Below are 25,120 nucleotides of genomic sequence, written 5' to 3'. Positions count from 1 at the left end.
GTTGATAAAGGTAAAATGGCGAAGGGACAAAGAAATATGTTAATGTTTGGCTGATATAACAAAACAATCCAAAAAGTAGTAGTCTAGTAGTAAGTGAACTCTCCTGTATCTGCATTTCAGAGATCCCACTATTAGAATCTTTCACAAACACGACTAACTGTGCCGATCTGACAGAATTTGTGACACTTACACCTTGCGGTAGGCAGGATTTTAGAAAATATTTATAATTAAATACAAAATTACCATCTCTGGTGGTGGATTTTTTTGATTGAATGTGCCCTGTATCCTGTCTTTGTGATCCTCAGATGTTCCTGTCCTGCAGCAAGAAAGGGAAGGGCCTTCCTCTCCAAGTTTAACAGATACATTGTCAATCTCAAGCAGTCTAAGTAGCGACACAAGTGATGCTGGATTTCAAATGATTCAACCTGTCATGGAATTTACCCGTGCAAGAAATGTAAATTTATAACCTTACTTTTACAGTTCTTTAGTTGTCCTTACCTCAAAACCAAGCTTAGATTTGGGTTAAGGAATTTAAACGCATTGCAAATTATTATCTGTGTGATCAATATATTGCAATACCTGTTTAGTTTGTTAATTGTTTTGCATTTATCGGTTGTATTTAGACTGTGGAGCAGATTCTCACTTCCAAGCCTGCAGGGATGACTGTGATTAAAGAGTATGAAGAGACTGGGAGTTTGAAAGATTCCACCAGGCGATTATTGGTGAACATCATTGTAGCTCACATGCATGAAAAGGAAGGGTAAGAGACTTACGGTCCTATCTTGCACCCTACGCAGCACAAAACTCGACGCAAGTGTCTTTGCTAGTTTAAGACCGACAGAGTTGTCAATTTCCCGTCCAGCGTCCACGTCGTTTAAGTGGCAAATGCACCTGTGCCCATCTTTGCACCCATGGGTGGCTAGTCTTACAGGGAGGAATGTTTGGGTGCATTCTGGGTGTATTGCTATCTTGAGGCAGCGGGAAGTGATCGCGCCAATGGGAGATGCCACTCTGATTGGTTTATTGCATGTTACGCCCAAAACACACCTATGAATAATGAAGACATTAGGTACAACCCTTTAGAACCATGCGCATGGAACCTATTTTCCGCCGTCAAACTAGCAAAAGTGGATTTGGACACGCCCTAAACACACCTGTGGCATGCGCTTCACGCCGTGCGCTTACATCACATGTCAAACTCAAGGCCTGCGGGCCAAATCTGGCCCCGTGCAGATTTAGATACGGCCCGTATATCAATTTGGGTTCTCAATAAATTTTGGCCCGCCTAGTTGTGCGCCAAACCAAAAACACAGGAAAGTGTTTTTTTAAACTGCAATTACCTGACATCAAAGCAGAATATGGCAGATTTTCCGACTCTGAGACTCAGAAATCCCCCCCAGAATCAGAGTTTTCATATTCAGGCTGTGAAACAGGTGGTTGTTAAAAAAATGTATCATTGTTTTGCTTGATTTGCTAAATTCTATGATGGCTAAGGAACTCTTTTGATGACTTTTGTAGGCTTCATGTCAACAAAAATGTCGGAAAATGCTTCAAATTTACAAAAAGGTGACAAATGTCTGACAAAGCCACAAACAAGTCAGAACAAAAATAAGGAAAAAAACTACCAAAATGTAAAAAAAGAAAGTGACATGCCGTAACAAAAGCATGTCAATCAACTCTACATGTCTGGCCCTTGGTGGGATTCTCTTTTTCCAGTGTGGCCCTTTGTGAAAATGAGTTTGACACCCCGGGCTTAGATCATTAAAATAGGGCCCTTAATGTTAATAGCCTGAAATTTATTCATTTGTAGAAGAGGCAAGAATGTTATTACATTCAAAACCTTTGCTTTTTTTCAGGAGAGCTGTAAGTAAAGCAACAAAGGAGTTTCATGCCTTTGGGATTGTGTCGCTCTTCCCATTTTTGAAAGACCCATACTCAAAAAAGGGATATGTGAGTTTGCATTGTAGCCATACTGTAAACTAATGTTGGCAGTTCCATTTTGGTTTGTTGATCTTTTGTGTATACAGCATATATACACTACATCCATCCCAAACTTGTTATTGTCTGCCTTCCAACCAGAAATACTCTTTTATCTTCAGGAACATTTCTATGACATGCAGAGCAACAAAGGCTTTCTTGAGTGGCGTATAAAAACTGTGCAGCGTCAATCCAAAACCTCATCTGCATCCCGTAACAGAGTGGAGCTGAAAGGAGGTCCCACATCGTCAAGAACATCTGGATCCATAGATGACCAGCAAACAGGAGATGAATGTATGGAGGCCATGTCTCTTCTTCACCACATCACTGACCGTGACTTTATCTTCCAGAAGATGAAAGAAACATTCCATTATCGGCAAAAGATACTCCATGACCCACAGCAATCGGCAGACATACATCAAAGGTTTCCTCGTTTCTTGGACACTAAAGGACTGGTAAGTAACTAGTGTGAATTTGTATGTAATCTACTTGCTTTACTTTAAGTTATTTAAATGAAGGTCTTCCTATTTTTTATCAGATTTTGCAAGACTTCTTGATGATGTTTGGAGCAGAGACTGCTTCCAGGTTCCTGGAAAAATGGAACACCAGTTTTAAAGACAAAGTCATTCAAGAGGCCAGGACCCTCAGAGAGACGTCTCTCCTGAAAAAACAGCTGAAATCTGCCCTGAATGAAGAATCTGACACTGCTGATGAGCCAGGTACTACAACAGTCATACTTCATTAGTTTAGTAATGAGTTGTCAAAAAATCTCAACTGCTTACAAAAAAATAGCATTACTAATATAAATACCTTCTTTCTTTCTCTTAATACATTTGAATAACACGTTAACATTACTTTTGACTACAAAAGGGAAAACTAAATTTGATTTCAGCTGGACATACAGTTGGACAATCCTGTCTGACAGTGACATCTGGTAGGCTGTGTCATGTTGTTGCAGCTCTTCATTCAAGCTCTGTGATAGTTTGACTCTGAAATATTCAAACATAAGACTTGATTTAATAGCTGCGCTATTCTTTTAAGTGGAAATATTCACCAAAACCAGCACAAATTTGTGTTGATTGGCCTACTCGGAGCAGTGATGTTTAAGAGGTTAAATGAATAGCAGAAGATGGGTAACCTTGACCTCCACGAGGTAGAAGTGTGAAGAAATGCATTCTTAATTAAATTGTGTTACCCTGTCTGCAGAGGGGGACAGCGACATGGCATCTCTTCTTGTATTGCTCCATCTGCTAACTCCTCAACCAGCTGGAAGGAAGCGGCCCAAAAAGATCAGTGTTGGAGAGGCAACTGATCATTTGGTTAAATTTCACAAGGTTTGTCAAAACAATAGAATTCAATTTCAAATTGTGTCTATTTTTTAAACTAATGGCTTATGTGAAGATGTTTTCCTTTGTGTTTTAGTCTTGCCACAGCCTTGAAGAACATCTCATGACGATCGAAGGAAACCCCCAGCCGTATCTGCTGGCCACGGGGACTTCAAAAGCACAGGTTTTCACCTTCTACATAGTCTTGGATAGAAAGCTTCTTCCATGTCAATCTTCTACATCTCTGGGCGCATTTGATGAGCTGTTCAAGTCCCATTTTGTTTTCAGTGTGCAATATGATGATGCTCTGTCAAGCTTGTACAGATTCCTGCAGACTACTCTGTACAATATCGATATAGGGACAACAGAAGAAACTCCAAGAGTCAAAGAGTTAAGAGCAAAGCTGTTAAACAAGCACTAATTTGCTAAAGCAGCAAACATGTTCAGATGTATCCTTTGTGCGTCATCCTTTGATACAGTTTTACTTCTGTTCAGGCACCTCAAACTAATTCATGCAATGTATTCTGGGAAAAATTTGAGACTAAAATGTGGTCAAATAGGATGTTGCTTGCAATTTTCAAGTTATTCTGGATTTAGAAGACATCTAATTAAGATACATGATCTTACTGACAACACATGTGTACCTCATGAAACACCTTCCAACTATGACACTCAAATGCACAATCATTCTCAGTGCTTAAATGATGAAACACCCTCTACTTCATCACAATGCCAAAATGTTGAAGCAGGCCCTTCACTGTCAACTCACAGCAAAGATATGTGTGCCTCCATCATAGCCAAATTTTTGGGAAGCAGTGTACCCAATACTGTAGTTCTTTCTACAATTGAAAATTTACAGGAATTTGTGGAAGATTTGCAGTCTAATATTCAGGACCAAGTATTGAACTTACTTCCAGCTGACAATCCCTCCAGATCAGCCATAGAAGAGCTTTTTAAAAGTATGGACAACCCTTTTAGCCAGTTGAATACGGATAGCAAATGGAAGAAGTATTTCAGGGAAAAATGGGATATTGTACAGCCAGTTGAACAGCGCCTAGGAGTAAGGTATGATACCAGACGAAATAGCAAAACTGGAACCTTTGAGCAAGTTCCAATCAATGACAAGTTCATATATATTCCCATACTGAAAACACTCCAGTTCATTTTCAAGAATGAAAGTATTTGTGAGATGATGCAAACATGTACTCAGTGTGATAAATATGATGACTTCTGTGATGGAAGCTACTTCAAAAGTCATCCTTTGTTTTCGAGTAGTAAGTTTTCCCTTCAAATCCAACTGTACTATGACAACTTTGAGTGTGCAAATCCACTAGGTTCAAAAAAGGTATACATAAAGTTGGCTGCTTTTTCTTTATCCTTAGAAATCTTCCCCCCAGGGTGAATTCTGCCTTAATGAACATTCATCTTGTGTCATTGTTTCATGCACAAGATGCTAAGAAATACGGAATTGATGAAATACTGCGAAAATATTAGAGACTACTGGGGTTGCAGTACCATTTGCTGATGTTTCTGTATGTGGCACTCTTGCACAAATTACTGGTGATAACTTGGGTATGCATACCATTCTTGGGTTCTTGGAGTCATTTAGTGCAAATTATTTCTGTATATTTTGCTTAATTGATAAATCTTCAGCTCAGTCAATTTTCTCAGAAGATGACCCAAGTTTGACTTTAAGATCACCAGTTCTGAATGATCAGCATTATGAGTTTGGTAGATGATCTGACATTAACTTCTTCATTTGGTATCAAGAGAAAGAGCATACTTAATACATTAAAATATTTCAATATTGCAGAAAATTATGCAGTTGACATAATGCATAATATTTTGGAAGGGGTTTGGAAGGTGACCTGGTACCAGAGGATGATTTGCACTGGCACTTGTTGCTGTTGTTGCTGAACATTATAAACATTGTGTTCTCATACTCAATCACTGAAGGAATGACTGTGTACTTAAAGCACCTGATTATTGAACATCACAAACTCTTCAAAGAACTGTATCCATCAAAGAACTTGTTACCAAAACATCATTTCATGGTCCACTATCCAAGGTGCATTCGAAAAATTGGACCACTCATTCATATCTGGACTATGAGATTCGAAGCCAAACAAAAATTTTTCAAAGATTGTGTGAAGAACTTTAAGAATTTGACAGTGTCACTTGCAAAGAAACACCAATTTGCAGTAGCTTATCATTGGGAATGCTTAACTTCAAAAGCGGTTGAATCTGGTCCAGTCAAACTGTGTTTACTTGAGACACTAGAATATGCAGAAGATATATCTGCATATCTGCACATTGATACACAAGCCACTGTCAACCTCACAAACTGGGTAAATTGTGGAGTTGAATATCGTGTTGGCCTCTTTGTTTGCACAAGCACTGATGAAAACATGCCAGTGTTCAGTAAATTAACCTCTATCATTTTGCACAATGGGAAAGTTGTTTTTGTTTTGGTTGAACATGAAACTTGTTTCCATGACCATTTCCACTCTTTCCAAATAAGTGAAAGCATCCCTAGGAAGGTTTTGATTCTAGAAAGGGATAGATTAAAGCATTTCAAATCGTTTGATGCCCAAATGTCCTATGGGTGTGATTCACATTTTTAGGTTGTTTTAGAAAGTTGTATTGTTTAAGTGAATGTTTGCTGAAACATTTTTTCACACTGTGAGTAAAGAAAGCACTTCTATTCAAAATATAACTTGTAGCATGGACTGTTAAACACTGTATGGATTTGTCAATACAAATAAATATTTGTAGTAATAATGGTATATTGCCCAAATGTCCTATGGGTGTGATTCACATTGTATGTTGTTATAGAAAGTTGTATTGTTGAAGTGAATGTTTGCTGAAAAAAAAATGTTCATGCTGTGAGTAAATAAGGCACTTCTATTCAAAATATAACTTGTTACGTAAGTAAGTATCCAAGCATGGATTGTTAAACACTGTATGGATTTGTCAATACAAATAAATATTTGTAGTAATAATGGTGTATTGTTTTTTTGTTTTATGTAGTCTTTTTCATCTAAAACCTTTTATTTTATATCAACTCTATAAGTGTTAAATAAAACATACTTTAAGTGTTGATTGTTAACACTATGAAGGAGTTAACATTAAAATGAACTCAAGGTTAGAGTTCTATTTTACTCCCACAATAGTTCAGTTTTAACTCCTGAAAAGGGTTAAAGGATCAACTCCTACAAAATAGTTACTTTAACTCTGCCCTAGAGTTTATTTGATGGTCACACATGTACACTCAAATTGAGTTGATTTGAACTCCCAGAGAGTTTATTCCAAAGGCTAAAATTTGCTGTGTAGGAATACAACATTTCAGAGAAAATATTTTCAAATGTTGCACTGGTCATACAGAACGAAATATTCTGTAACATATTTTGCAGTCAATACTGCCGATGTTGTCTTGCTTTAATCAAATCAGGGCTATATATAAAAGGTAGTAGGATAGGCTACGATAACAACGTGAGTGACGGTCCAATATCAGATAGGTTGTATAGGCTCTTTACAGCTGCACAGACAGCCCACTTACCCATTTTTCAGAGTTTGAATCTGTCGGCACTATGTCCCAAGATCAGCCCTCCCTGTATCTAGCAGCAGGAGCAGCGCCGCGTCAGACTCGCTTCTGGTGTGTAGGACACAGAAAAATCCACGCAGCTGAGACGCAACAGAAACGCCACGCTTGCGAGACACCTCTGCAAAACTCAAGTTGGAAAGTAAAAGGGCTGAATTGTTGGCACAAGCTTCCAGGCTGACACAGAGACAAGCTCTGGAAAAGGAGGAAGCTATCCTTATAGCCAAAAAGGAACAGCTTGAAATGACGGAAAAACAGAAATGGAAGCAAATGCTGCGAGACTGATCGTTATTAACGGATATGAGGATTCACATGCTGTTTTACACCATTCAGGAGATGGGATGGACGAATATCTGGAAAATTAATTAATTGGCATATATAGTGAAATGAGAGATGTGTATACCCAAGGCAAGACAACAGTAAGGACAGGCTTTACTTTCTGGAGCAACACACTGTTGGCCAACCAAGAGAACTTGTGCACAGTTGTCAATTTATGCCATCTGACAGGGGATATACAGAAGCAAAAAGATTGTTAAAGCATCATTTTGGAGACAAATACTGAATTGCCACGGCCTACATCGACAAAGCCCTCAACTGGCCATCCATTAAAGCTGAGGACGCAGAAGCTTTAAAAAGGCATTTAAAGTGTTTTTAAATGGCTGCCTTAACGCAATGGATAGCGTTGAATATATGAAAGAGATGGATCACCTAGCCAACATGAGAGCCACTCTCTCTAAACTCCCATATAAAATGAAAGAGAAATGGAGGGTTAAGGCTTGTGACCTTTAGGAAGGAGAGAACAGGAGAGCAGAGTTTAAAGATCTGTTTTTAGATAAACAGGCAAGAATCCGGTCTCACCCTGCGTTTGGAAACTTAAAGGAACAACAACTTACAACTACTAAGACAAGTTACACAGGTGTGCCTGCAACTTCTAGTATGAGGAACAAAGAGTAGGAACGGGTTTGTCACAAGTGTATCACCAGCACCTCAAGCAGTTTTAATAAATCATGTTGATAAAGCACCATTAAATCGATGCATGTATTGTCAAGGAGAACACAACCTTGCTGCTTGCTTTCAGATTCTCAAGAAAGCCCACAAGGAGAAGCTGGAATTTCTGAAGAACAAAAAGGGTTGTGTTTCGGTTGTCTAGAAAGAGGACACATGAGTAGAGGATGTACGCAAAGGCTTATCTGCAAAGAGTGCAACCTTAAACACCCTACTCTTCTGCACATTAAAGAGTCCCACAAAGAAAAGGAAAGAGCTGTTGCAAATGCTTCCAGTGCTTTATGTGACATACACAAATGTATGATCACATTTTTGTTTTGTTAAGTTTTATATATGTCAAAGTAATTATAATGTGCAGCAGCATTTCACCTTTCTGGGTACATGTGCTATCCCAAATGTTGTCAGTAGAGGGCAGTGTGAGACTTTGCGTGCTGCATTGACTGTGGACTTCTGGGTAGCTGCCTGTTAGCGCTCATTCTGATGACAGCAGCTACATTGAACGGCAGCACTTTTTCATTGTCTCACTTATCCTTTTGTTTAGGATACTTTAACTGTCAACACTGACCTGGAAGGTGTTACATTTAGTGGACATGGATAAAAATAATGGGTGGAAGGAAACTGGGGCCGGTGAGCCTGAAGGCACTCTGGCTGTTGTTCCTGTCAAGGTAAAATCAAAAAAGGGTACTAACACTATAATAAGATATGCCTTCTTAGACCCAGGTAGTACCGCCACCTTCTGCACAGAATCAATTCTCCAGCAGCTCAGATTGACCGGACGGAATGCGGAAATACTTCTGCGAACAATGAATAAGGAGGAGTCAACTAAAACATCTGTTGTACGTGACTTAGAGATTTGTGGCCTAGAGAGTGATGATGAATATGTGGACCTTCCACCTGTATTCACACAAAACAATATTCCAGTGCAAAAAGAGAATATTCCCTCCCAGGATGACGTGAAACAATCTGAGAGAAGTTAGGATCCCTCGGATTGATGCAGATGTTGGCTTACTAATTGGATGCAATGTGCCAGAGGCTCTAGAGCCATGGAAGGTCATAAACAGCCAAGGGAATGGCCCTTACGCTTTAAAAACCATCTTGGGTTGGACAATACATAGACCGTTAAGAGGAATGGACACATTCTGGAAAACCTGTTATGGCGAACACAATCTCTGTAACCAAAAAGGTGGACTTGGTGCAACAACATATTAAGCTTGACTTCCCAGAACATCTGCATGAGGAACGTTTGGAAATGTCTAAAGAGGATCACAAATTTATGGAAAGTGTCTCCAAATCTATTAAAGTGGTGGACGGACACTACAGTATTGAGCTCCCGTTAAAAGAGGGACTTGATTTCCCCAACAATCGATGGGTTGCTGAACAAAGAACTTTAAACCTAAAGTGAAAGTTTCTACGGAACAACACCTTCTATGAAGAGTACAAAAGGTTCATGGCGGATATTATGGACAAGGGTTTTGCACTCAGGATAATCCCTGAGCAAAAAAACAAAGAAAGCAAAAGGATTTGGTATTTTCCACACCACGGAGTGTATCATCCAAAAATGATTAAACTGAGGGTAGTGTTTGACTGTGGAGCAAATTACCAAGGAACAACTCTGAATGCTTGACTTCTCCAAGGCCCAGACTTAACAAATAGTCTCATTGGTGTGCTTACAAGATTCCAGCAGAAGCCTACTGCATTCATGGCAGACATATAGGCCGTGTTCCATCAGGTCAAGATGCCAGAAGAGGATTCGGATCTTCTCAGATTCTTGTGGTGGGTCAGCAACAACAGAACCCTACTCCTTTCAATACCTGAAGAAAGTAGATCAAAGGATCTGGATTTTGATCGGGACATCCTGCCTGTCGAAAGAGCTCAGAGTGTACAATAGTGTACTGAGGAGGACTGCTTCTGATTTAAGCTTAATCTACAGGACAAACCCGGAGAGGTATTTTGTCTACTGTTAGCTCCATTTACGACCCACTGGGTATGCTGGCTCCTGTCATCCTCCCTGCAAAGCAAATCTTACAAACACTTACTGGAATGAGACTCGGATGGGATAAAAGGATTCCCAAAGAACACCATAAAAAATGGTCCAGCTGGTTACACGACTTATCTGTTAAGAGACTACAAGGTTAAGAGATGCATCAAGCCGCATAACTTTGGGCATCCAGTATCAGCACAACTTCACCACTTTGGAGATGCAAGCGAAAGTGGTTATGGTACGGTCTCATCTGCGAATGGTGAACAAAGCAAACACAGTTTATTGTTCTTTCATCATAGGTAAGGCCAGAATGGCTCCACTCAAACCTTTGACCATTCCAAGAATGGAACTTACAGCTGCCACTGTGGCTGTACGGATAGACCGGATGATGCAGGAAGAAATGGAGCTCTCACTTGAACCTTCTGTGTTGTGGACTGACAGCACATCTGTCCTGAAATATATAAACAATGAAACATGGTTTTATTTCAGTTAGCCTAATAGCTGGTTTGATTTGCATTGAGAGATGATTTTATGGAAAGTACCCCATGCCAATCTCTAGGTATGGTTAAGGGTATGTGACATTAAAAACCTCGTATTGAGAACAATAATGATTTGGAGGACCAGTCTGTGGATCGTAATGTAACAACTGCTGGCTCTGAGAATGGAGCAGAGACCTCCACTGATGTTACCTGGCGGCATTGCCACAGCTCCGCCCCTGGGCGGCAAGCCACTCCCTTGGCTAATCGACAATCACTGCCACCCTTGATTGCACCGTCGATCTGTCAGCTCTGGGGGAACCTGCTACCCAACCTCATCTACAGGCATTCCCGAGTACCTTAATTGATGGGAAATATAGAAGCGTCAACGCCAATTGGTATGAAAGGTTCAACTGGATTGAATATAGCCAGTAGAAAAACTAGATTTTTTGTAAAGCCTGTAGGCATTTTCCTGAACAGCATACTGAGGCAACTTTTACTAAGGAGGGTTTCAAAAATTGGAAACGTATCGGGCAGGTCTGTGAGAAGCATCAAGCCAGCAAGGTGCATGCTTCTGCACTTGTAAAATTACTCTCCTACAAACAAAGTCATGCGCACCAAGGCAGCGGTACTGTATTAAATCAGATGCACGGAGATTCCATTTTGTTCATTGAACGTAATCGACAGCACGTCAAAGTTGTGCTGATGTTGTCATGCAGTGTGCTAAGATGGAGATACCCCTGAGAGGGCACCGGGAAACACAGGAATCGTTAAACAAGGGGAATTTTTTGGAGCTATTCGAGTTCATATCGAAGTATGATCCAGAAATAAAAAACAGACTTGTTGAACTGCCACAAAATGCCACACTCATGTCCCACCACATTCAGGACGAGCTGCTTGAGGCTGCTGCTTCACTTCTACTCAGGAAGATAAAAAGTGAGATACAAGAACAGCCAAGGCCCACACATTTTGCCATACTTGCAGATGAGTTTTAAAGATGTTTCAAAACGCGAGCTAGTTGCTATCTGTGTTCGATTTATCCATAGTGGGACAATCAAAGAACGAGCGCTGGTCTTTGTTAAAACAGCTGACCTGTCTGCTCAAGGAATATCACAGAGGATCCTTGAAATCCTAGAACCAGTTGGATTGGACCCTTCTCTCTGTGTCGTGTTCTGTTTTGATGGGGCATGGGTCATGTCTGGGCACAGAGGAGGCGTTCAAGCTATCTTGAAAGAGACATTTCCCAAAGCTGTGTATGTACACTGTAATTCCCACAGACTGAATTTAGTGCTTTGTGCTGCTGTGGAATCATCTGGACATGTCAGTACTTTTTTCACTGTCATCAATCAGATACACAACTTCTTCACTGGGACCCAGAGGCACGCTCGGTTTGTGGAACTTCAGAAGGAAATGCATCCAGAAAAAAAACAGAAAAAAGTAAACACAGAATACACGTGGATCCACAAACGGAACATGGACGAGAGGTTGATTTTGGCCGTCAGCGATCTCCCAGAGCTGTACGACACAAGTTCAAAGTCGTACAGAGACCTCGGACACAAAACTATGCTGTGGTGCATATTTCCACAATTTAAATCATTCGGGTTTGTTTTAGCTATGTGAAAACAACATGGACATGTCTCCATTGAAATACAATCAACTATGTTACGTTTTTTCTCAGATACTTTGTTGCATTTGTTAAATAATAATTTGCATTTGCACAACAGTGAGTGCATTTCTTAAAACAATTGGTGTAAATTGCACCGCATAGTGACTGACCTGCAAAAGCGTGTATTTTGATTGAAATCTTTTGTTTACTTGTCCAAAGCAAGTATTTATACCAATGACCCAATCAAACTGACAAGCCCTTACGCCATTGTTCATACCAAGATAGTGAAACTGCTTTGTGTTGTTGTCCATATTTAACAGTTCCCTCTGGAAGTATAGTGTAATGAACAATGCACATGAAAGGGAGCACTATTCCCTATGTGACACATTATTGTCATCTCTGATCTGAGAAATGTGCCTTCGGGGTTTGAACCCTAACGAGAGGCAAAAGCAGGTTCTCTGCAGATACAGACACCACACACTTCTAATGGGTCATAAGAGACGATTGAGGCTACATCCACACTACTACAATTTTCATGTTTGAATGGCGTTTTGGAACAAAACTACTTCTGAGATAGGACCACACTAATATACTAGCACACACAGAGTCCTGAAATAGCTGTAGCGTGATTGGAAAACAATGAGGCAATCCAATCAGAAGCAACAGCTTCCTGTCCCCAACACGTTCCCCTGTGCCAGTTTGTCTATGTGTTTGTGTTTCAGTGCATTCTTGTACTTCTGACCTTGTAGTAACCATAGTAAACGGATATTCGTACACTGGTGGCCAAGGCCGCCATACAAGGCAGCACCTAGTCATCAAACAGATTTACTCACAGATAGCGCAGCATCGGGAGCCATTCAGGGTTCAGTGTCTTGCCCAAAGGACACTTCAACATAGGATCAAACCACCGACCTTCCAATTGGTAGACAACGGTAATCTATTAATCATAATTAAAAATGGAAACGGGATAAATAGACCGTTGCTTTAATACATGCAATAAACAGCCCAAATCAGCCAGCAGATCTTTTCATCATGTAATTACTAAACATTGTGCCAAAATATGAACAATAACATTGTCATCATGGGCTATGGGGCAAAGGGGAGAGAAAGCAGATGACCGTTCGCTTGAGTTCATGGAACAGACAGCCCTGCCGAGTCGTGTAATTACGACTTTATGACATTTCATAACATGCTGATGCAGCGGCGGCAATAATTTCTTATACAGCATAAAAAATGGTCTCCTGCGGAGGGGAAATGGAGGGACCGAGCAACCAGCTCGCTGGATAGTAAGGTTGCTCGCTAATAGCTGGGACACACTTAGCCGATTATCGGCCGTTAGGCAGTCTGGCGAGGTCAGTGACTACGTTTACAAGCAGCCAATAACCTTTTCAAAACCGGATTATTAGCAATAACCCGGTCGCGTACGGCCATGTAAACACCGGCAAAAACACGAATCTGCTCATATTCCTGTTTTTAAAAACCCGAAAATGATCCCTGGGTTACCCCTTTTCTAACCCAAAATTTTGGTCATGTAAATGCGTATCGGCATATCCCCATCAAAGGAACATTGATTTGTGTTCTGCCCATGTTCTATTCGCAAGGAATCTTGGTCTTTTGAGTAGAGGAACTTCTTGTATGCGCCAGAAAACCTGTGCGCAGTATACCGGAAGTAAACAAGAAGTAGAGGTAAACACTATGGGTAAACATGGCGAGACGCAGCACAGCACCACACTTTTGGAGCGAGGAGGAAACCAATTTCTTTATAAATGTGGTGAAAACCATGAATATAATGTCTTTTGTTGACGGCAGAAAGTACAGAGATAGTGAGATTTATAAGGTGACTGAAAAGTTACGCAAAATTACAATGTAATTTATAAAATATACAAATTCCATGTATACAGGAGTAACTCTCTCTGCTCACGCATGTAAACAGGTTATTCCGAATGTTTCAGAAACCCGAATAGTTACCTTAACACGACCATATCCCGAAAATTGACAGCTTTTGGCCGACCTGACATGTTCAGTCGCCGGCAGGGCAGTCGGGACTCATCCGGAAATGGGGAGCAGAATATGATGACTAGAGTCTCTCAAAACCTGACGAAAATCTTTTAAACTGACCTTTGTTGAGCTGAAATGAAGACAGATTCAGCAACTGCATGGCCTATTTCTCGCTTCAAATGTTCTCAGAAACATGTTTCAGTGAACCATTTTAGTACAATATGAGATCGTGTTCTGAACGGCTGCCATGACAATCTGGCTTTGAATTTCCGGAGAAAACAAACCCATGTGAGGCGTTTGTCCAATCAGCTGCCGGTTTTCATTTCTTGGGCAACAATACAGATTAGCACCGACTGCTGTTATAGAGATGTATTACGTCTCGTCTCCTCTCGTCTTTCTGGCGTGTTGTGTGGCACTTTTTGGACCAACACGGGGAGACTGATCATCTCGACTGGCTTTTCTGCCGAGGGTCGGCCGTCTGGTTGGTGTGTAGACACCTTAAGTCCAACCACAGTGCTTTCCTGCTGCACTGGTAACAGAAAATGAGCCAAACAAAGTTGTTACTCATCTGGTGATAGCAATGTGCATTCTTATGCTGTGATAAGAGTGTATGAATGAAACATTAAGTTGTTAGACTTAACTAATTTAGTGGCCGGCCAGCCGGCCGGCTGTCTGATTATATAGCTTGCTTGGTAGGGGGCTCAGTTCTCAGTCTAGCACCAACTAGCAGAGGGAGAGAAGAAGAGAGCTCTACAGTCTTTAAATAAAGTTTTACAATATAAGACATTATTTTTATTAGCTTTTTTGTAATGTGTAGGTATGTAGATATTTTAATGGGGAACTATTATAGGCTATAGCATTATCAGGTTCATACTTGTATTTTTGTGATTCCACTAGAACATAACAAAAAAAATAAACTTTGTTTTTTATACTGCCCATGGCTGCTCCACCTACTGTATATTCACCCTCTGTACGAAACGCTGCTGGATCACCGGTCTCTTTAAGCCCCCCTCCTGAGAAAGCCCAGTCTGCTCTGATTGGCCAGTGTGTTTCCTGGTATCTCGGCTGTGCTCCAGTTTTGTTTCACTAGTAGCCATGCTAGTAGCTGCTGGAGCTACTGCGAGTATATAGCAGGACTTTATACCGTGAAAAATCACAAATAAAGGCTTCTAAACCAAAAACTACAGAACCGGACATGTCCCAGCAGTAACATGACCCGAAATTGGGGAGAATTTAACAACATTGGCAGCCAAGATGACATAATTTATTGCCATTAGGATTTAGCTATAGTTACCAGTGAATACTAATAGAGTAGGCTATAGCAGCACTTTCTACAGTCAAAAATCACAGATTAAGGCTTTTAAACCAAATACTACATAACCAAAATGTTTCAGGAGTAATGTGACCCGTAACTGGGGAGAATTTAACAACAATGGCAGCCAAGATGACATATTTTACTGCCATTAGCATGTAGCTAAAAAAAAAAAAAAAAAACGCCAGTCTTGCCTACCTGCAGCAGAGGACCAATCAGAGAAGTTCGGGAAGTGTTAAAACTGTTGAAACTGGAGCGTTTAGAACAGAACAGTTGAAAATCTGAACATTTTAGTTCACAAGGATTTGTCTAAAATACGTTTACCTCATTATTTGTTTTGGCCATGTTTGACATTAAAATCCAACATTATAACATTGTAGATATGACATAAAATACGGAAAACCATAATATGTCCACTTTAAAATATGTTTATGTTGAAATAAATATAACATGTAACAGCATCCGGTTTATGCCATCTTGCACCTGCTTTATCAACCATTTCAAAATAAAGGGGACCATAATTTACAAAATGAACATTATACTGTACTGAAGAAGACTTAAAGCTACCGATTGAAGCCATTAACTCATTACATGAATGTGTATTAAGGTAACAAATAAAGTGAGAAGTAAGGTATATTTTCCCATAAACTTCTATAGAAACAGACTTCTTTTTGCAACCAGTGGAGTCGCCCCATCCTGGAAAATAGCTAGAAGATTTAAGACACTTCGGCATTGGCTTCTATTTTCAGGCACGGAAGCTTCTTCTATTATTTTTTATAAATGCAGGATGCATTGATAATGAATGAGGTATCAAATATCAGGTCAATAGGCATAGTAGTCAAAATAGGCTTAATACACTTGAGAATGTCCCTTGTATTCGAGTGCAATGCCAAGGTGCAGCAGAGTATTGATGGAGTTCTAGAGATTCCACTTCAAATTCTACTGAATGATACATAAATGATATTCCTCCTGCATTAATCTTATCCAACATCACCCGTTTGGCTTTGTTGTTGTTTCTATTAGGCCTTTGTCACTGTTGCTCGCGTGCTCGCCATGTAGCACATCAAAGCATGACTTCATCACCTCACAATACTAGCCCAGTCGGAGGCAGCCCTTTACAGAGTAATAGCCTACAGATTGATGAGTGAAAAGAAAATATGATTAAATACATTTGCGTGTAGAAATCGCAGTTAATGGCTTGATGGCAACATTAGGCTGCCAGATCCACATCACAGTAACCCCTAACGTTACACAAATAACTAATAACGGTCTATCAGGCTATACATCTCAAACACTTCACTTACCTTTGCTACGGCGATTTAACGTTGTTTACAACCACACCTGCATGCAAAAAAAATACCGAAGTTGCTTAATTATGGACGACGGACCTGCATGCGGCCCGGGCACCACCGATCCTTCCTCGGCTTCCAAGCCGGCTCCGGTGCTCCAGAGCCCGGGCGCAGCACCGCTGACCCTCGGTAATACAGCCTCCGGTAAAAGTGAAAATGAAAATGTTTATTATTCCCGTTTTTAAATCATAGTTGCTATCTATTTCTCTCCACAGCGTCGTTTACTTCTCCGCCAGGCTGCGTAAGACGCGTTCATATCTTATTTATTTGGCTGGACCTCTTCACATCCGCCTCCCCATTTCCGCTGCTTCACACACTTTATTTGCTTATGCTCCCATGGTTAAAGGAAATAAACCCGTCTTAAAATACATCCATGACTAAAACCAACTGCATTCCGATTCTAACAACATATTTCCGTTTTATGCTGGTTAGGATAGGAACTTTTTTTTAAAAGCCAGGCCTTGTTTGTGTTAGTGGACAGTACTGTCGAAGCTCAGAATCAAAATAAATTAACCACCCCTTTGTAAATCACGGGTCGCTAGAAAAAAAAAAGTTGGTTATTTTGCACCTTGGTCAGTGACCAAGGCTCAAAATAACCTTTTTTTCCTTATTTGCATGTTACCATTTTACAGCTGAACAGTGTAAAATGGTCTAAAATGTTTGTTTTTTTATTTAAGTTTTAAGGAGCAATGGGGGACGATCCATCTCAAGGGGTCAACAAATTTGAATATAGAATGTGATACTTTTTACAGTATTTTCCCAGTTTATTATAAATTACTAAACTGTACCACATGTGCTCTTAATCCAGACAGAGATATATGATTGTTACAGTATTTTACTGGGCTTAAAAAATGATAAACTGTGAAATAGTGTTCTGATTGTTTTATGATTCAGTAGGCAAATGTAGTTTACTAAGTTCCTCTACTGTAATTTTTAACAATATTACTAACATTATTCAGTGACTGGGAAATAGGGCTTACAAGCAAAGCCCCACCCCCGTTCCACCAGCAGGCCTGTCCCACCCCTGATCTACATCGAGTGCAGTGACCCATAAGAGAAAGAAGAAACATAATGGAAGCAGACGGTTAGGACAGGAGATGAAGGGATTTGGTAAATAAACAGAATGCCTTAATCACTGAAAAAAAAGAAAAAGTCTGTCCCTCCATCTTTTGTCACATTACTGTTAAAAGAAAAAGAATAATCACAACAGAAATTAATTAATTTTTATGATTTAAAAATATATAAACAATATATATACATCTGAGACTTTGACTGAACATTTTTGAATGAAAATACTATTTCAGTATTTATTAATATATACATCTATTCTAACATCATATCTAACATAACATTTATGTGTTTATTAATTCATAATTTTTAGTCCTCATATTTTTTTACAAGGTACAGTACTTGCAGGGGTTCTCAAAAATCAAAATCAAAAACCTTGGTATAGATATTTTGTCATTTGTGTGCATTTCAAACAATGCAGTGTGAATTGATAAGCTGACGGGCCATCTCCATGTTTCCGCTGGCCTGGTAGATGAGAGAGATGTTGAAGGCAATTTCCCTCCTCAGATCCACCTGATCATCAGAGATACCCTGAAGGGAGGACCAGCGGTGAAAGGATGAAGAGAGAGATAGACAAAAAGAGGAAACAATCTTGTAAGGCTGCAATATTGAGGTCTACTAGAAAATTGTCTGTGCACCATAACTGGTGAGAAAAACAATTGTGAATGTAGATCCATTCAGCAATATATATTATTATATTTTCTAAATTGAGCCACTATGATAGAGCAGTCTGAGCACCCAACCATGGTTAAAATGGTTAGGTGATATTGTATATATACACACCTCCAGTTTCTGAGCAGGCAATGTAAGTGCCTTCTGGTAGTAATGTATGGCCAAATGTGTGAGACCCATCTGGTGCAGCGCTCTGCCCAGGTTGTACATGCTCTCTTGACACTCTCCACGGAGCTCCACATACCGCCACAGAAAGGAGAAACCCTGAAAACACACACTTATATTTAAGAAGAAAAGAGTAGGGTATGCAAATATAAAGCTAGAAAAGGGACTATGAAAAAAAAACACTGTACCTGCAGCACCAGTGTATGTCGTTTGGCAACATACTTCTGAGATGCCATGTGGAAGAAGGTGAGACCCACACAGAGGCTGTGGAGTGGGTTGTTGGGGTGAGTCTGGAAGGCCTGAACATACTGGCCTAAAGACACACAAAATGTGTTAATTTGAATACTAATGGGAAATTATAGAGAAATAATTCTTAATGTTGAAATTACTGGTTAAAATGAGGCAGGAACTAATGGGAGCCTGCTGCACAAATTGTGGACAATCTGCAAACAACCATATTTTTCATTTTATCTCAAGATTGTAGAAATTAATCTTTTCTGAATTGTCTTTTAGTTATGGCAAGGAAATGTATAACTGCATATTATCTTATGGGGCTATGAGAATGGACATGCAGATAAAAAGGAGTGTATAAAATTGTACTTATAGACTGAAATTAAAAAAACAAAAAAAATATTGAAGAAATATTTCTCATCATTTTTAAGAGAAATAATGAAAGAATTTTAGTTTATTTTTAGTCATGGTAGCAATTCTAAGCTTTTTTTGAGAAACTTCATTCAGAAATCAATCACTCTCTTGCTCTGTGTGTCAAATGTTTAGCTATTCCTCTGCCTCCTTTAGTAATAATGATACATGTAATAAATGTAGTTTATTCGCTGCTCTGGAGACGAGGCTTAGTGAGTTAGTGGCACGGCTCCGCACCATGGAATCAAAATCGCATGCTTCCGTAGCTAGCCAGTGCCCCGTAGCTGGTGCAGTCCCCCGGCAGACCCCGAGCAGCCGGGCAAGTGGGTGACTGTCCGAGGGAAGCGTAGCGTTAGTTCTAAACCAGGGGGTGCACATGGCTGCGGTCGCTTCGCCTTTCTAACAATTTCTCCCCACTCAGTGATACACCCGTTGAGAAGCCAACTCTGGTTATTGGGAGCGCTATACTACAATAGGTGAGGCTGGCGGCTCCAGCGGCTGCAGTCGTGTGCATCCCTGGGGCCAGAGCGGGCGATGTAGAATCCCATCTAAAGCTGCTGGCTAAAAATAATCGTAAATACAGTAAGATCATACTTCACGTAGGTGATAATGATACCGATTACGTAAATCGGAGATCACTAAAATTAATGTTAAGTCACTTTGTGCATATGCAAAGACAATGTCGGACTCAGTGGTTTTCTCTGGACACCTTCCAAACCTGATCAGTGATGAAATGTACAGCCGCATGTCATCCTTCAACCGGTGGTTGTCGGAATGGTGCCCAGCTAATGTGGGCTATGTGAGTAACTGGAGGGCTTTCTGGGGAAAGCTTGGTCTGATTAAGAGAGACGGCATTTATCCCATTTGGGACGGAGCTGCTCTCATATGAAAAAATCTGACCAAGTCTATTATCGGTCATAAACCATGACAACCCAAGTTTGATATTAGTAATCAGAGGTGCAGTGCAATGCGCTCCTCTGTGCTTCCGTTGGAGCAGTCGCCCACTCATAGTCTAATAACCGCGGTGTCTGTCCCCCGACTCAGATTGGTTAAATCAAAGGTAAACAAAAGAGGCGCTATACTTAACAACCTAATTGGAATTAAAACCACTGCAATGATAGAACAGAATAGGAAAATTTGATGTGGACTATTAAATATTAGATCTCTGTCTTCTAAAGCAATATTGGTAATTGATTTTATATCAGATAATCAAATTGATCTATTCTGTCTAACCGAAACCTGGCTGGACCATGAAGAATATGTTAGTCTAAATGAAGCCACTCCTCCCAGTCGTAATAATACTCAAATTCCTAGAGGCTCAGCCTGAGGAGGGGGAGTTGCATCCATATTTGACTCAAGCCTGTTAATTAATCCTAAACCTAAACTAAATTATAATATGTTTGAAAGCCTTGTTCTTAATCTTCAACATCCAACACGGAAAACATACAGCCAATTATATTCGTTGTTATTTAGCAAGCTCCAAGTCTTTACTCTGAATTTTTTTATGAGTTTTTATCATGTGTAGTCCTTAAATCAGACAAAGTTTTTTTCAGACAAAGTGTAGGTGATTTTAATATCCATGTGGACGTTGATAGCAATAGCCTTAGTACTGCTTTCAACTCATTATTAGATTCAATTGGAGTGTGCATAAGGCCACGCACTGTTTTAACCACACCCTCGACCTTGTGCTGGCATATGGCATTGAAATTGAGGATTTAATATTTCCGTAGAATCTGTATGATCAGACAATTTTTTAATAACTTTAAAATTCTTACTACCCGACTATACGAAATTAGATAAAAGCTTCTACATTAGGTGCCTATCTGATGGAGCTATAGCTAAATTTAAGGAAGATATTCCAAAAGCATATAACTCAATGTCATGCCTTAATATAACAGAGGACCTTTATGTTAACTTTAGTCCCTCCCAAATTGATACATTTGTAGACGGTGCTACAGCCTGCCTACAGACGACTTTAGACTCTTGACTGTTGCTCCCCTCAAGATGATGAAGCAAAGGAAACTAACACCTTGGTATAACTCCCAAACTCGTAAAATTAAAACAAATCTCGCAAAAACTTGAAAGTAAATGGCGTTCCACCAAACTGGAAGAATCTCGTTTGGATTGGCAAAAGACTGAAAACCTATAGGAAGGCCAGATCAGACTCTTACTCATCACTAATATAAGAAAATAAGAAAAACCCAAGTAGCCAGGCTGACAGAGAGTCACAGCTCCAATGAGCCATCTATTCCTATCGCTCTGAGTAGCGACGACTTCATGAGCTTCTTTAATGATAAAATTAAAACAATTAGAGATAAAATTCATCACCTTTTGCCCTCAACTTCTAACGGTTCACCTTTAAACGCAGGACTACTAGAAAGAACGACAAGACCTGACATATACTTCGACTGCTTTTATTTTATAGACCTTTAACAATTAATGTTAAAAGTATCTTCAGCTAAGCCATCTAACTGTCTCTTAGACCCCATCCCAACGAGGCTAATAAAGAAGTGTTACCCATGGTTAACACTTCATTACTAGATATGATCAATATGTCTTTATTAACAGGTTATGTAGCGCAGTCATTTAAAGTAGCTGTGATAAAACCTCTTCTGAAAAAACCCACCCTCAATCCTGAAGTCTTAGCCAACTATAGACCTATATCTAACTTTCCCTTTCTCTCCAAGATCCTTGAGAAGGTAGTCGCTAATTAGTTATGTGATTTTCTACATAGAAATAATTTATTTGAGGACTCAGTCAGGATTTAGAAAGCATCATAGCACAGAGACGGCACTGGTGACCTAACTGCTGCTGACAAAGGACTAGTCTCCATACTTGTCTTATTAGATCTTAGTGCTGCATTCGACACTATTGACCATCCTGTTACAGAGTTTGGAACATTTAGTTGGCATTAAAGGAATCGCACTAAGCTGGTTTAAGTCCTATTTCTCTGATTGATCTCAATTGGTTAATGTTAACGATAAATCCTCCAAGTACGCTAAAGTTAGCCATGGCGTTCCACAAGGCTCAGTGCTTGGACCAATTCTATTCTCCTTATATATGCTTCCTCTTGGTAATATTATTAGGAAACACTCAATTAACATACACTGTTATGGGGATGACACCCAATTATACTTGTCAATCAATCTTTCATCTTCATAACATTGCCATAATTAGGAACACCCTGTCTCAAAATTATGCTGAAAAACTAGTCCATGCATTCGTTACTTCCAGGCTGGACTGCTGTAATTCCTTACTATCAGGTTAAATAAGTCCCTTAAAACTCCGCAGCTGAGCCAGAATGCTGCAGCGTGTGTTCTGACAACATCAAAGAAAAGAGATCATATTTCTCCTGTATTCGCTTCTCTGCACTGGCTTTCTGTAAAATCCAGGATCGAATTTAAAATCCTTTTCCTGACCTACAAAGCTCTAAATGGTCCAGCACCATCATATCTAGAAGAGGTCTTAGTACATTATTGTCCCACTAGACCTACTCTAAAGTGTCTCGAGAGTACTCTTGTTATGATTTAATAAATTGAATTGAACTAAAGGTAAAAAACCTTTTTTGCATTGTAATATGGCTGCAATTCAGAAAAACATGCAATATCAAGCTGTGTTGTCAGAGCAACGAGCAAACCTAAACATGACAAAAATGCTGAAACAAGGGTCTTTTCAAACCATTTTGTACTTAATTCTATAAAACCTGCAGAACAGGTATGTTTGTTACCCAGAGCATGTTTGAAGCTCCCTGACACCATGGCGTTGTGTCCGCACAGGACACACAAGGCATGGTTATCAGGATGTTTTAACAGCAGACGTAGACAGAACCGATGGTGACGCTGGTGTTGGGAGGTTATTGTCAGCTGAGGGAAATAAAAAAACATCTCATTTGTATACGTCCACAAGAACAGACACAGGAACAGCGTTTAAACACTATTTGGTATTTTTGTAACAGATTGTTGGTCTTTACAGCTTTAATGTGGTATATGCGTGCTAGGAGGGTGTTTTCTTTATCACTTTATGAAAAGATAGATTTTTGCACACAGGGACATAGGCAAACCTGGTTAAATATATTCCAAAGCTGAGGCAGACCCACATTTTCCATCAGCATCAATCTGTTGAAAGAGAAAAACAGACAGAAGACAATTTATATTTTACTTTTCAACAACTGACATAAAAAGAAGCATACAAGTGAACCATCGATTCACTGCCTAACTGAGTTGTACATGAGTTAGTCTATATCCACGACGTTCCACTTCCAGGATTGCTCCGTTGCCGTTGGAAATTCTGCCGGATTTCATTCTTTTCAGCCGGATGTCCGTTACCTTCTGTTTTGTTTGTGTTGGAATTTTAAACTCTAGTCGATTTATGAGGACTATGGTTAACTGCTCCTCAGATCTCTGCAGGGTAAATCGAGACAGCTAGCTAGACTATCTGTCCAATCTGAGTTTTCTGTTGCACAACTAAAACAACTTTTGAACATAGACATTCCACCAAAAGAAGTTCCTTCCAGAGGCTATTTTGCAGCTGCACCCTGGCTTTTCCCGGTGCTTAGCGCTGCCAATGACAATTGTGGTTGGTTTAAAGAAATGCCAATAAACCACAACATGGGATTTTCTCCCATCCCAGAATGCGGTGTGGATTAGCCAGACCCTCCTCCGCAGTGATGTGAAGGAAGGTCTGGCAAAGCGAGACTATACATAAGTCTACCTAATGTAATTGTAGGCCTTGTAGTAGTTGTGGTCGAGGATGGTGGCGGACAGGCCGAAGAACTCCATCTCCTTCCTCTTGGGCTTGTTGTCGTAGAAGGAGAAGAACTCCATGGCGGACTCTACTAGGAGCTCGGCCTCCTCATAGCGTCGCACCTCACATAGTGTCAGCACACAGCTCACCAACAGCTGCCACCAGTCTTCTTTTGACAGAACGTTGGTTTTACCTGGGCACAGGGATGAGATTATGCCATTAGTATAGCATCCATATGAATTGTAATTAGGGCTGCACAATATGAGGAAAATATGCGATAACATTGTTTAATTTCGTTCTGCATTTCTGTTGCTTTCAGTATTCTGCTAAAATACAAGAAATTGCTTGTTGAATTTAAAACAAATGAAAGGAAATCATTTCCAACATTATTTTATTTAACTAATTGGAAATTGAATTGAATATAAAAGGCAGCACTAAAAGAAGAAATATAGCCATAAGCTGAAATTCAAGGGTTCGAACCCTTTCTTGGTCCACAGAAAGATGTACATTTTCTAGTCTTAAGGACTAATCAATGCACTTTTACTCATTACAGGCCCCTTTCACTCACATTCATACACTTTGAGATCAGACTGCAGGGCCTGGGATTGAGTCGCCAACCTTCTGATTGTTAGGCAAACGCTTTACCACCTAAGCAATAGCTGCATTAGGAAGCAGCTCAATTGCCAAAACTCAAATCCGCAGGCAACATTGAACGGATTTCGGTCTTTATAAATGCTAAATAGGCCACGCCCACATACACCAATCAATATGACACTTCAGATCCTGGTTAATTTTTCGCCCCGAGACCATGTGTATTAATTATGTTGAAATTCTGTCCATCAGGTTTTGTGGTACGTATATCAAATGTAATGATGATTGGTCAAAACCATTATGGCCAATTTACCAGTGACATCTTTACATTAGGGGCCGGATGGCCCTGTGGAGCAGTTGACATGATCAATAATTCAAAGTAACTAATAATATAGAATTTAATATGTATATTCTTTGTAACTAACACTGTTGCTAGTTGTATTACATATAACAAGGTAGCGCTGTCGAATACATTCCAAATATCTTCCTACGGGCGATCTACCTAAGGTCAGTAGTCTGCTACTTCTAGCATTGTTCATTTGGTGAGCATGGGGCCAGCCCCCCAGCATTCATTAATCAAGTGAGCCGATGAAAACATTATGCATGTTC

At 39.9% G+C, this 25,120-nt stretch overlaps 3 protein-coding genes across 7 annotated transcripts in view; 1 reads left to right on the top strand and 2 right to left on the bottom strand.

Moving 5' to 3' along the window:
- Window positions 1-16,762, bottom strand: part of hecw2b (HECT, C2 and WW domain containing E3 ubiquitin protein ligase 2b) — a 152,520-nt gene extending 135,758 nt beyond the window's left edge. For 3 of the 5 annotated variants that reach the window (XM_028572177.1, XM_028572179.1, XM_028572174.1), the window contains exon 1: window positions 16,586-16,762. The gene's annotated coding sequence lies outside the window, so the exon portion shown is untranslated. Of the gene's footprint in view, window positions 1-10,243; window positions 10,341-10,578; window positions 10,657-16,585 lie in introns of those variants that run through there. The other 2 variants (XM_028572175.1, XM_028572176.1) reach the window with 2 other exon arrangements.
- LOC114551095 (uncharacterized) lies at window positions 66-6,279 on the top strand. Its single transcript, XM_028572180.1, has 8 exons — window positions 66-198; window positions 306-454; window positions 624-760; window positions 1,857-1,950; window positions 2,100-2,432; window positions 2,516-2,696; window positions 3,184-3,311; window positions 3,400-6,279. The coding sequence occupies exons 2-8, from the start codon at window positions 416-418 to the stop codon at window positions 3,721-3,723; spliced, it is 1,236 nt and encodes a 411-aa protein (XP_028427981.1). The 5' UTR covers window positions 66-198; window positions 306-415; the 3' UTR covers window positions 3,724-6,279.
- Window positions 16,763-17,897: 1,135 nt separating the features above from the next.
- gtf3c3 (general transcription factor IIIC, polypeptide 3) overlaps window positions 17,898-25,120 on the bottom strand; it is a 47,959-nt gene continuing 40,736 nt past the window's right edge. Inside the window, exons 14-19 of the mRNA XM_028571866.1 lie at window positions 23,888-24,113; window positions 23,238-23,292; window positions 22,905-23,040; window positions 18,724-18,848; window positions 18,482-18,634; window positions 17,898-18,229 (exon numbers count right to left, since the gene is read on the bottom strand). Coding sequence (XP_028427667.1) covers window positions 18,107-18,229; window positions 18,482-18,634; window positions 18,724-18,848; window positions 22,905-23,040; window positions 23,238-23,292; window positions 23,888-24,113 — 818 coding nt within the window. The 3' untranslated portion in view covers window positions 17,898-18,106. The remainder of the gene's footprint in view (window positions 18,230-18,481; window positions 18,635-18,723; window positions 18,849-22,904; window positions 23,041-23,237; window positions 23,293-23,887; window positions 24,114-25,120) is intronic.

Source organism: Perca flavescens, chromosome 24, assembly GCF_004354835.1.
Source record: "Perca flavescens isolate YP-PL-M2 chromosome 24, PFLA_1.0, whole genome shotgun sequence".
NCBI classification, from domain to species: Eukaryota; Metazoa; Chordata; class Actinopteri; order Perciformes; family Percidae; genus Perca; species Perca flavescens.
Note: the sequence above shows the minus strand (reverse complement) of the source record. Positions and strands in the feature narration are given on the sequence as shown.